Source organism: Neoarius graeffei, chromosome 14, assembly GCF_027579695.1.
Source record: "Neoarius graeffei isolate fNeoGra1 chromosome 14, fNeoGra1.pri, whole genome shotgun sequence".
Classification (NCBI taxonomy): domain Eukaryota; kingdom Metazoa; phylum Chordata; class Actinopteri; order Siluriformes; family Ariidae; genus Neoarius; species Neoarius graeffei.
The window spans coordinates 43,064,356-43,077,688 of NC_083582.1; the positions used below are offsets into that span (position 1 = coordinate 43,064,356).

Genomic DNA, 13,333 nt, shown 5'->3' on the forward strand with positions numbered 1-13,333 from the left:
TTATATTCTTTAATATAAACACTACTAGGCTCTACTTTTGAGAAATACAAAGGCCTACAGAGCACAAAGAGGGTATTAGAAATAATATTTTATTACTTTTTTTATTGTGAACACCGATTAAACCTTTAACCTAATTAGCATAATTAACGCTAATTAAATAGTACTCGACATAATTGGTTTTTACTCTTTTTTTTTTCAAATTTTGTATTCAGTATACAACCGTCTACAGTGCGTGCCTGTCAATTTCCATGTAAATGTCTTGAACAATAAAATAAATAAATGGGGGGGGGGGAGAAACACTTGATCTCATTGGTTAATGAGGCCCATTTTGGACCATGTGATCCTCATACAGAATATTATGGCAATTTTCTAAAAATTAAGCTGTTTCTTCAATCTTTGATTTGTCATATCTCAAGAACGGATAAACGTACTGTACTTTAATTCTGTAAAAAAGTATGCTGTTCAGCATTCAGTAGTGAATTCAATGAAACCAGTATCAAGCAATTTGGATTGAATTTTAAATTTTCACATGTGTCTATTAATATTATCAAAAATGAGTGACTTTCAGGGAGTCCTGCAAGTGTCAGGAAATGCACTAGAATGCATCTCCGAGCCCGTAAAACTCATGAGCTTTCAGGGCCGAACCCCCAGCCGTTATGACTGATGCCACTACGCTAATATTTTGGACTAGTTAGAACCCTGAGATACACATTATATATATATATATATATATATATATATATATATATATATATATATATATATATATATATATATACATATACACACACACACACACACACATATATACACACACACACACACACACACACACATATATATACACATACATATACACACACACCCTTGAAAAAGTATTCATACCCCTTGAACTTTTTCACATTTTTCCACCTTACAACCACAAACTTAAGTTTTTTATTGAGATTTTATGTGATAGACCAACACAGAGTAGCACATAATTGTGAAGTGAAATGAAAATGATAAATGGTCTTCAAAATTAAAAAAATAAAAATAAAAATCTGAAAAAAAATGTGGTGTGCATTAGTATTCAGCCCCCTGTCCTCTGATACCTCTAAATACAATCCAGTGCAATCAATTGCCTTCAGAAGTCATCTAATTCGTTAATAGAGTCCTACTGTGTGTAATTTACTCTCAGCATAAATACACTTGTTCTGTGAAGGCCTCAGTGGTTTGTTAGAGAACACTGAAGAACAAACAGCATCATGAAGACCAAAGAACTCACCAGACAGGTCAGGGATAAACTTCTGGAGAAGTTTAAAGCAGGGTTAGGTTATAAAAAAATATCCCAAGCTCTGAACATATCAAGAAGCAAATGTTCAATCCATCATTCAAAAATGGAAAAAAGTATGGCACAACTGCAAACCTACCAAGACATGGCCGTCCACCTAAACTGACAGAGCGAGCAAGGAGAGCACTGGTCAGAGAAGCAGCCAAGAGGCCCATGATCACTCTGGAGGAGCTGCAGAAATCCACAGCTCAGGTGGGAGAATCTGTGCACAGGACAACTATAAGTCGTACACTCCACAAATCTGGCCTTTTTGGAAGAGTGGCAAGAAGAAAGCCATTGTTGAAAGACAGGCATAAGAAGCCATGTAGGGGACACAGCAAACATGTGGAAGAAGGTGTTTTGGTCAGATGAGACCAAAGTTGAACTTTTTGGCCTAAATGCAAAGCGCTATGTGTGGCGGAAAACTAACACTGCTCATCACCCTGCACACACCATCCCCACTGTGAAACATGGTGGTGGCAGCATCATGCTATGGGATGCTTTTCTTCAGCAGGGACAGGGAAGCTGGTCAGAGTTGATGGGAAGATGGATGGAGCTAAATACAGGGCAATCCTGGAAGAAAACCTGTTGGAGGCTGCAAAAGACTTGAGACTGGGAAGGAGATTCACCTTCCAGCAAGACAATGACCCTAAACATACAGCCAGAGCTACAATGGAATGGTTTAGATCAAAGAATATTCATGTGTTAGAATGGCCCAGTCAAAGTCCAGACCTAAATCCCATTGAGCATCTGTGGCGAGACTTGAAAATTGCTGTTCACAGATGCTCTCCATCCAATCTGGCTGAGCTTGAGCTATTTTGCAAAGAAGAATAGGCAAAAATTTCAGTGTCTAGATGTGCAAAGCTGGTAGAGACATACCACAAAAGACTTGCAGCTGTAATTGCAGCAAAAGGTGGCTCTACAAAGTATTGACGCAGGGGGGCTGAATACTAATGCACACCACATTTTTCAGATTTTTATTTGTTTAAAATTTTGAAGACCATTTATCATTTTCGTTTCACTTCACAATTACGTGCTACTCTGTGTTGGTCTATCACATAAAATCTCAATTAAAAAAAACCCCAAAACTTAAGTTCGTGGTTGTAAGGTGGAAAAATGTGAAAAAGTTCAAGGGGTATGAATACTTTTGCAAGGCAGTGTATATATACACAAAAAAAAAAAAAAATTAAAAACCACATACACCCCACTAATGTCATTTCTAAACTCTCAAGCGCCTCGGCGCTCTCAACTCTCTCATTAAGCCCTTACAGAAAAGCATCTGGCAGCACCACTTGAGCTGAGACATATCCCATTAGAGAAAGTGATCAATAATTATGTCTACTCGTCCCCCAGGGTAATTCAGTCCAGTGGGCAAACCCGGCTTTGTCCGTCTCTGCAGGTGAGACAAAAACTGGCTGTGTCGGCTGACTGCGCGGTGTTGTTTAATAGTGGCTGCTGAATGTGTGTTTTTGTTGTGTTGGCGTGCGTGCAAAATAAATGACGGTACGTACGGTGCTGGTATCAGGCAGGCCGCAGGGCTGCAGGTGTGCCTTCATTATCCCTCGCCCTAATGAGCCCCTACACCGTTAGCATGAGTGATGGAGCAGCGCAGACTCCATTACACGCTATCTATTATGGCAGCGCACAGCCGCTAAACACAGACACCCGTCTACACATTCGCCACAAAACCCACAGAGAATACCACTCGAAACCAGCAGCGTGTTATAAAACGTGTTGCTGTGTCTACTCTCGAAAAACATCTCTGCGTGCACTTTTAGTGGCAGCGATTTGGATGCAGACTGGCAGGAGGTGAAACATGGGTACGATATGCAGAGTTGTAGGAGTGGGGTGATGGCTAAATGAGCAAAAATCGCAGTGCGTAAAAGGAGAATTAAATCAAAGGACGCTGAAGATAGTCCATCTTGAAAGGCTTCATAAAAAAAAAAACATTGCAGCAGATATATTTACATGGATAAATGTTGACACTGAAATGGGTCACTGAGGCATCATTCACTGATTGTCTGAATCTGCTCATCGAACCCGAACACCAGTGTTAAACAAACTTCCTCTAACTGTAGTCTTGACGTCTAATTACACAAAATCGTATCCAAAGCTGTGCAATTTTTCCAGAGAAATATTCAGTCGTACTCTCCAGAGAGCTGTAGGTGTGTAGATGCAGCGCCTCTGGGAGCAAAGCAGAGTTTGTCCAAGATAAAAGCTTCCTGCCTGCTTTAGTCCATGTAAATTAAGCAGGGTCTCTCAAATACAGGATTATGCTCAGGTAGCATGACAGAAGCACGTTCTCAGCTCATGCCTCAGCCCTTTTGCCTCTAATTAAGCACAGAGCTCGTGTTTTTGCTGCATGGGAACGCTCATCCATGTCATAAAATCAGTCACACCCCCAAATAAGCTCCAACTAATACAGGGAGGGGGGGGGAAAAAAAAAGTGTCATAGCAAAGTTGAGCCAGATCAGACTTTCACAAGTTTGAGAGTTTGTCAAGTGATTTTTTTTTAATCCAATTCCTGAACCTTGGAAATTCAGTCCCGTATTATACTTAAAGCATGTACGCAGAACCATGGCCTCACTTTTTGTTTATAAACGCCTTGAGACCTCAAGAATGGCACAGGAATAGTTTTAAGTGTTAACAATAAATCTAATATAGTAATTTTTACGATTAAAAGTGATTTATATAGGTAGCGGTCTGAGTGAATGACCTCAACGTCTGTAACGTCACAGCAGGAAGTCTATCGGTCTCATCGCCATTTCCGCTATACTAAAACACAGAGCTGACTGCAACTCCGATCCTCCATTTTGAGCTAATTTATCACTATGCCACGTAGATGTGTTGCTGGCAGGTGCAGCAACACAACAGAAGGTGGATTTACGTTGCATTCATGGCCCAAGAATGTTCAAACTGCAAAGATTTGGACGCGTTTTGCGAGAAGTTCATGGACACATTGGACGCCTATGAAGTGGTCTCTCCTCTGCTCTGCACATTTTACTGAAGACTCGTACGAGACCTCTGATCTGTTGAGGAGTGTTGGCTATAAGCCCGTATTGAAAGAGGGTGCAGTCCCAACAATTAAAGAAAAATAAAACTACAAGAAAAGGAAAGTGTGTTTTATTTATTTATTTTTAAAAAGCAAAGTTTAGTTGCACCAGTCCTCCCGGAGTGAGCCGAGGGTTGTTGGTAAAACCCGGGACGGGACATATCGCTCGGGCGGTGACCTCCCTGCGGTTGTTGTTAAAACCAGGGACGTAAAGCCGAGCAGTAATGGCGGAGTACTCCATATGGACAGAATAAAGAATGAGTGGAGCAGCCGTCTGATTTCTAAACTGGATATTGCTGCCATCTCACCGTTATGTGGAAGAAGCGAATGAACAGAGAACTGAATGAAGAACTGAAAAAGTCAGATTGTTTCAAAACAAAATCGGCCACAAGATCGGCCTTCAAGAAGCGAGAACACAGACGGGTAAACTCCGACTCTCATTTGGATAAAAAACAAAAACAAACAAACAAAAAAAAAAACCTTGTTTACCTGCATTTAGATTAATACATGTAACTTGTATTGTGTGTTTAAGTTCCCGGTATAAGATTATTTAATTTGCTTCAGAATGTGATTGTCTCAGTTCATCTGATTATTTAATGAGCCTTTTACGTTTTATCAGTGAAAATGCATGCATGTACATGTATGTTGCATAAGTTATAACACCTATCCTGTTTTAATGAGAGTCAACCCACAATCTCATCTCATCTCATTATCTCTAGCCGCTTTATCCTTTTTACAGGGTCGCAGGCAAGCTGGAGCCTATCCCAGCTGACTACGGGCGAAAGGCGGGGTACACCCTGGACAAGTCGCCAGGTCATCACAGGGCTGACACATAGACACAGACAACCATTCACACTCACATTCACACCTACGGTCAATTTAGAGTCACCAGTTAACCTAACCTGCATGTCTTTGGACTGTGGGGGAAACCGGAGTACCCGGAGGAAACCCACGCGGACACGGGGAGAACATGCAAACTCCACACAGAAAGGCCCTCGCCGGCCCCGGGGCTCGAACCCAGGACCTTCTTGCTGTGAGGCGACAGCACTAACCACTACACCACCGTGCCGCCCAACCCACAATCAGTGAAGTCAAATCAGTCTTAGTTGAGCAAGTCAGTAACGCTATTTCTTACTTTCACCAGAAATTTTTATTTATATGACTTTGGTCTACAGTATAGCTGTCAAAGGCCTCGGCCTTAAAACCGGTTCCCGCTGTGACGTCACGCACTCCGGGCTGGCTGGCTCAGCGGGGCAGCTCGAACGGCAACTTTGCGGTCGATTTTAACTCTCAAAAATATATAATTTTTTTTATTCCCATTTATGCAGCATACAAGAGTCAAGGATGGAGATACTATCCACTCAGAAATGTATTTAAAAATAAAAGTTCTGCGTGTCTGCTTTAACCAAAGATTTTTAACCTTCTGTGAAAAAGTTTCTCCCAAATCACAGCACCTTTACACATTCCCAAAAGGTGTCTCACCTTGGCTTTGAGCTCATCGTTAAACTGCGGGTCATTGAATTCCACGAAGCGGAAGAAGAGCGCTCGTTTGTGTGCAATGCTGTAGTTCTTTGGAATCTCTTCCTCCATGTACTCCTTTAGGAAGGTCATGTTGCACAGGAAGCGGCCAGTGAAGGCCCGCAGCAGCTGGAACAGCAGCTCGATCTCAGAGTAGTTGCGCCTGATGAAGCAACAAAGACTCGGTCAACAGCCAAATTTGGCCAAATTTCTGCACAGCCATATGACTGATCAATATTTCGGTCATACTTGCAATAGCTGAGCAGGCAGTAGGCCAGCAATTTAGGCTCCTTCCAGTTAGTCGCAGCCATGTTGTCTTTACGGTGACGCTCCTGGAAGGCCTCGCTGACCCAGACACGCCTTAGCTGGCTGACCAAAGAGTGCTGGCCAGCCAGCCAGCCTTCATCATTCTTCACTATGATGCTTATGATCTAAGACAGAAGAGAAATAGTTACGCTGCTGTCCTGTACTGAAGTGTCACTCTTTGGATTAATGTGGAATGACGAGAATAATGGCCCACGACGTTTGTTCACCTTAATGGCCTGGAACTGCAGGTCTAGGCGAGCCGTGCTGGTAGAGGGTGAGCCAGGCCGCACTGTACCTGGAGTGCCTGCAGGAACCAGCAGGGGGACAAATCGGCTCGGGTTTGAGGCCAGGACGTCTCGGAGAGGCTTGGCATCTTTGTGCTTCAAGAAACTCTGAAACAGGAGGTTTATCAAGTCAGCAAATGATTCAACCGTATGCCATTCCCAACATGAATAAGTGCTTATAAGCAAAAACGCTCAAAAATAAATAAATAAATAAATAAATAAAATTAATAATAATAATAACCATGAACATGCGGCTCCACTGTGGGTCATTCAGTGTGGCCTCCATCATGAACAGTTCCACTGTCTGGGACGGATGACGTGTCAGGAACTTGATGAGCGGCTCTCGGAAAGGACTCCCCGCCTTAACGGGGACACACAGAAAAGATCATCTGGCTGTTGCCCAAGATGACAAACATAGACGAATCAACGGTTTGAGCTTTTCCATGAAGCTCAGTCTGGATTTAAAAAAAAAAAAACAAACCCTGTACCTCAATTAGCATAGCTCGCTCAGTCTTCATCACTACCTCCAGCAGGGGTTTGACCAGGGTCTGAGGAGCAGCCGGGATCAAATGAAAGAGGTTTATGATGGCTGAGCAGATCTTCATCTCCTATATGGAACCAAAAAAAATAATAATAATTGAGAGTAATTTGTACACAAAAATTACGACCCATGGTACAGACTGAACAGCGAGGAAAACTGGGGAAAATCCTCAGGAACAAAACAGAGGGATTTATATTTTTAAAACAATGAATATGGTAAAGACTGACTATGAAGTAAAGTAAAAATAAATAAATAAAAATACATTTTTTCCAGATGTTTCCAAATCAAGATCCCTGGACGGTTATGAACAGTTTAGTAATTTGGCTTGTTTTAAAGAACTACACAAGAAATGCTTCTTGCTGATCTAGGGCACTGTGCACTCGGGTGAAAGGAAGGGCTATTTTCCCAGGCATTCTAGCACTGGAGCTTCAAAAAGCCTGGCACTTTAAAGCGCCTCAAGCCCCTTTACAGCCCATTAAATGTTTACGCAAGATGTAAAACCACCTTGAAAAATATCCTAGTTCAGTACATGTATACTTAAAATCCTTACTACCAATCAGCTGTCGGAATACTTCGCTCAACATTGACTAAGTCTAGACTTGAAACGGACGAGCATAGGACAAAGGTGATACTCAAAAATCAAACACGACACCACAGACACAGAGGCACGGTTACAGAGCACTCCATCAGCACAAAGAGAAAAAGAAGCACGAGCACAGGCAGAAACGCCTCCCAACACAGCACCATCTCACCTCCACACCCTCCATGGCAGGCTGCTCCGGAACAAGAGAATAACGGGGACACAATCAGCAAAAGCAGTGAGTGACAGGACAGCAGTGAAGAACATTAAATGATGGAGGGGTGGCTGAGGTCCGAAAATGAAAGGAGATGCGAAGAAGGGATGCGACATGTCGACCAAATGAGTGGATTAGGCTGGTCGTGAAGACACGGGGACTGAGTGGATCTAAAAATTCTAATGATACAGAAGTTCTAAACTGTCTCATGACTAGGGCTGGGAATCGATCCAGATTTCCTGGATCGATTCGATTCCGATTCATAAGGTCACGATCCGATTCGATCCGCGATTCGATATTGATCTACTTAGATATTGCTGGATTGTCACTTTAAAGTAAAAACTGTCCCCATTGACAGGAACAGCCCCATGTGCGTTTGTGCATGTAATTTAACTGCCTTCTCCAGTGCAGTTTGATTCGCCGCAGGTTTAGCTGAAACTGTGTCGGCGTGGCGCCTGGATAAGTGGTAGCGGAGATTGGTTGTATTGCCACTATATTTTACCTCTATGTGGCACAGTTTGCACAATGCTTTTGTTCTGTCGACTTCGTCTCTGTCCTCGTAACGTTTGAGTCCAAAGTAATGCCATACATCAGCTTTCAGGCCAGGCGGTGATTTTAGCCGTGCAGCTTCAGACATCTCGCGTTCTTAAGTTTCGGTTTCGTTTGCCAGCACCCGCTTTTTATAGCGGTCCTTGCGCGGTCGAGAAAATAGTGCCTATAGCCACCTGGAAGAGATCGATCCACACATTTTTGAATCGATCTCGTATTTTTTGAACGCGAATCGATATCGGATTGTGGATCGATCTCTTGAACCCAGCCCTACTCATGACACAAAAGGGTGAAGATATTTAGAAAAAACAAACAAACATCATCCATCCTGTTGCACTCCTCCCAGTTCAGCATCCTGAGCCCCGCCCCCTGGGTTGCAGGTGCAGAGGGCCAATTTGCATGTAATTACAATACAGTGGGGCAAAAAAGTATTTAGTCAGCCACCAATTGTGCAAGTTCTCCCACTTAAAAAGATGAGAGAGGCCTGTAATTTTCATCATAGGTACACTTCAACTATGAGAGACAGAATGGGGGGAAAGAATCCAGGAAATCACATTGTAGGATTTTTAATGAATTAATTGGCAAATTCCTCGGTAAAATAAGTATTTGGTCACCTACAAACAAGCAAGATTTCTGGCTCTCACAGACCTGTAACAACTTCTTTAAGAGGCTCCTCTGTGCTCCACTCGTTACCTGTATTAATGGCACCTGTTTGAACTCGTTATCAGTATAAAAGACACCTGTCCACAACCTCAAACAGTCACACTCCAAACTCCACTATGGCCAAGACCAAAGAGCTGTCAAAGGACACCAGAAACAAAATTGTAGACCTGCAGCAGGCTGGGAAAGACTGAATCTGCAATAGGTAAGCAGCTTGGTGTGAAGAAATCAACTGTGGGAGCAATTAGTAGAAAATGGAAGACATACAAGACCACTGATAATCTCCCTCGATCTGGGGCTCCACGCAAGATCTCACCCCGTGGGGTCAAAATGATCACAAGAACGGTGAGCAAAAATCCCAGAGCCACACGGGTGAACCTAGTGAATGACCTGCAGAGAGCTGGGACCAAAGTACCAAAGGCTACCATCAGTAACACACTACACCGCCAGGGACTCAAATCCTGCAGTGCCAGACGTGTCCCCCTGCTTAAGCCAGTACATGTCCAGGCCCGTCTGAAGTTTGCTAGAGAGCATTTGGATGATCCAGAAGAGGACTGGGAGAATGTCATATGGTCAGATGAAACCAAAATAGAACTTTTTGCTAAAAGCTCAACTTGTCATGTTTGGAGGAGAAAGAATGCTAAGTTGCATCCAAAGAACACCATACCTACTGTGAAGCATGGGGGTGGAAACATCATGCTTTGGGGCTGTTTTTCTGCAAAGGGACCAGGACGACTGATCCGTGTAAAGGAAAGAATGAATGGGGCCATGTATCGTGAGATTTTGAGTGAAAACCTCCTTCCATCAGCAAGGGCATTGAAGATGAAACATGGCTGGGTCTTTCAGCATGACCATGATCCCAAACACACCGCCCGGGCAACGAAGGAGTGGCTTCGTAAGAAGCATTTCAAGGTCCTGGAGTGGCCTAGCCAGTCTCCAGATCTCAACCCCACAGAAAATCTTTGGAGGGAGCTGAAAGTCCGTGTTGTCCAGCGACAGCCCCAAAACATCACTGCTCTAGAGGAGATCTGCATGGAGGAATGGGCCAAAATACCAGCAACAGTGTGTGAAAACCTTGTGAAGACTTCCAGAAAACGTTTGACCTCTGTCATTGCCAACAAAGGGTATATAACAAAGTATTGAGATGAACTTTTGTTACTTGACCAAATACTTATTTTCCACCATAATTTGCAAATAAATTCTTTAAAAATCAGACAGTGTGATTTTCTGGATTTTTTTTTCTTCTCATTTTGTCTCTCATAGTTGAAGTGTACCTATGGTGAAAATTACAGGCCTCTCTCATCTTTTTAAGTGGGAGAACTTGCACAATTGGTGGCTGACTAAATACTTTTTTGCCCCACTGTATGTTTAGAGGAAAGAGGGAGTGTGTGCAAAGAATGTCACAAAGAACGTCTGTTATAGAGGAGGTTCCATCCTCTCACCTTTTCTCTCCTCTACAAGGTTATCTGCCCAACAGATAACAAGGATCCAGTGCGCAGAGGCTTGTTAGCAAGCCCACCCTTGGGAGTCTGGCGCCTAATTAATCATTGATTGTAATACGGCCACTGCACCTCATATTTGAGTGAGCTGTTCGAGGGCAGAACACAATGCAGACACCCCAGGCCTCTGCTCCCACTCTCGTTATGCACAGCGCTGCTCGAAGAGGGCTACAATGCTGACTGCAGACGCTTGAGCTAAAGCTGAAAAATCACTCAAAAATATCTGCATTTGGAAAAATTTGAAGGTCATAGTAACCCCCCGACACCAAAAGTCAGCACTGACTCCCAACAGCAAGCTCACTCAGCCCTGCTGAACCGTAACGCAAGCAAAAAGAAACTCGCTCACACTTACACTGCCGTCACTGCGTTGGCCACCTTTATGAGTGAGCACCACCACCTCCATCCATTTCCTCAAGTGTTGCTGAGAGAAACAAAGCCGAGAGGTTACGCGGATGCGATGCGTCCGTCTTGACGTTTCAGAATAAGTGACAATGAGCTTGATTAATCGAAAGGTCTTGTTATGTGCCTGGAACTCACCATCATCTGGTCGCAGAACTTGTCGTTGAACGAGTTGGGGAAGAGTCTTGTGACAGAGGTGAGTCTGTTTACCACATTCAGAGTCAGACTGCGATAATCTCCCAGCATCATCAGCAGAGGCCGCATGTGAGTGTGGATCTGGTCCACTTCAATGGTGGCTCCCTCCAAGAACTGGAGGGGAAGAGAAAGAGAAAAAAAATAAAAACCCAGATGAAGCCACACAGAGATGCACTTACAGTTAAAATCAGCATATTATACCCTTTTTTTTAAATTTTTTAACAAGTTGACAGTTCCCCGAGATCTTAATGAAATATCTTTGGTCAAAGCACCACAGCTCCCTTCTCACCCTATCTAAACAGTCAAACTCCTTCCTGCACCATACATGGCGTGTTTGGCAGCGTCGATCTCCGTTTCGTAGCCCTCGGCCTCTCGCCTATTATTACATAGCTAGGGTTACAGTGGGGGCCTAGTCCTCTGGTAACCGCCAGAGTTTGACTCCCCACTCACATCGGTATTGCAGCGTGCCTTGCCAGATGGCAGTAGGCACCATTTTTATGATGGTCTTTGGTATGACCTGACCGTGAGTCGAACTCACGATCTCCTGATCAAGAGGCGGACACGCTAACCGCTAGGCCACTCACCGGTGTATCTAAACAGGCCGCTTCAAAATGTCCAATACGAGTGCCTGTTCCTTTAAATGATAATGAGCCACTCCTCACCAACCTCATCCCCTCCTGTGCTACGCAATCAGGTAGCACTTTCCTCCTGAATATTTATTCACAAAGGCAGTTCTCAAGCCCTAAGTGGAGATGTTCAGATGATGGGCGGTATAATTCTAATGAGCTCGTAAACCTTGAGACACCGAAAAAGGAGCCAAATCTGAACGGCTTCTTGAATCACGTTTTCTGAAATAGGCAGCCCAAAAGAAACTGACTGGGTGTCTTTATTTCAGAGATTGTGGGTTGGTAGGCTCCCAAATATATGTGCACAAGCAGCGAAGAAAAAAGAGAAAAAAAAAAAGTGGAGCTTTTCATAAGATGTCCCCTTTTATGAAGCTGCCGGCTGGGCAAAAGAGTTCGATATTGAGATGGTATTAAAAACGGGCAAAACGAATCAGTAATGTCGCATAGTTAATACCAGTATGTTTCTACCCGTCTGTCATTTTTTTAAAGAGAATAATCTGCAAACACTAATTAATGCACCCAGTTAAAAAAAAATAAATAAATAAATAAATAAATTATTTTGTCAGTCGGACAACACCTTAGCCATTGTTACCCCTTTTCCACCAAATCAGTTCCAGGGCTGGTTCGGGGCCGGTGCTGGTTCACAACTCGTTCAACTTGCGAGCCAGCTGAGAACCAGTTTGCTTTTCCATAGCTCGCGGTGCTAAGGGAAGCCACGTCATTACATCGTTGTATACGTCAGTTACGTCGCTACGTTTGCATAAACCTTGGCACGAATATCGAAGCAACAACAACATGGAAGCAGCAGCAGCAACAACAATAAAAATGGATGACTTCACGTTTGTACAGCTGCTGCCTCTCGTCGCTTAAAAATGGCGATCTTTCGCGGTCTTGTTATTGTTGTTGGTCTTAACAACTCCGCCCCCCCCTCCTGCTGATGTAAGCGGTTCTTTCCTCTGGCCCAGCAGAGAGTTGGTGCTAGCCTGGAACCGGTTTTTCTGGCCCCAGAGCCAGTTCTTTGTCAGTGGAAACAGAAACCCAGTTCCAAACTAAGCACTGGCCCTGAACCAGCCCTGGAACTGCTCTGGTGGAAAAGGGGCATGTGTGTAGCTGATGGCTTTCACAAGCATGTCCCAGGAAGAGTATCATGTTTAAACACACTCATTTCATACAACACTTATCCACTATGGGTCACGGGAAAGCTGGATCCAATCCCAGGTGACGTCAGGCGAGAGGTTGGGGACACCCTGGATGGGCTGCCAATACAATCGCAGGGCGAGCACAGAACTAAACTAATCTGCATGCCTTTGGACTGTGGGAGGAAACTGGAGCAGGCACGAGGAGAACATGCAAACTCCACAAAGAAAGGTCCCAGTTGGTCACCAGGTTCAAACCCAGAACCTTCGTGCTGTGAGGCGACAGGGCTAACCAGTGCACCACCGTGGCGCCCTGTTTAAATACCACGTTCCAACCAAACATTTTTCTTCTGAGAATGTCAATAAGTAGAAGATGCATCTTATTGCTCACGTTATTGAACCTATTTATCAAACCCAAGCAACTACAAAAAAAAAAAAAAAAAAAAAGATTAACGATATTGACAA

The 13,333-nt window shown here is 43.7% G+C and overlaps 1 protein-coding gene across 4 annotated transcripts in view; it reads right to left on the reverse strand.

The window, feature by feature from the left end:
- trrap (transformation/transcription domain-associated protein) overlaps positions 1-13,333 on the reverse strand; it is a 198,789-nt gene that overhangs the window by 103,933 nt on the left and 81,523 nt on the right. For all 4 annotated transcript variants that reach the window (XM_060939722.1, XM_060939721.1, XM_060939723.1 and 1 more), the window contains exons 30-36: positions 11,050-11,220; positions 10,865-10,933; positions 6,958-7,077; positions 6,711-6,830; positions 6,413-6,577; positions 6,129-6,310; positions 5,844-6,042 (exon numbers count right to left, since the gene is read on the reverse strand). In XM_060939722.1, coding sequence (XP_060795705.1) covers positions 5,844-6,042; positions 6,129-6,310; positions 6,413-6,577; positions 6,711-6,830; positions 6,958-7,077; positions 10,865-10,933; positions 11,050-11,220 — 1,026 coding nt within the window. The remainder of the gene's footprint in view (positions 1-5,843; positions 6,043-6,128; positions 6,311-6,412; positions 6,578-6,710; positions 6,831-6,957; positions 7,078-10,864; positions 10,934-11,049; positions 11,221-13,333) is intronic.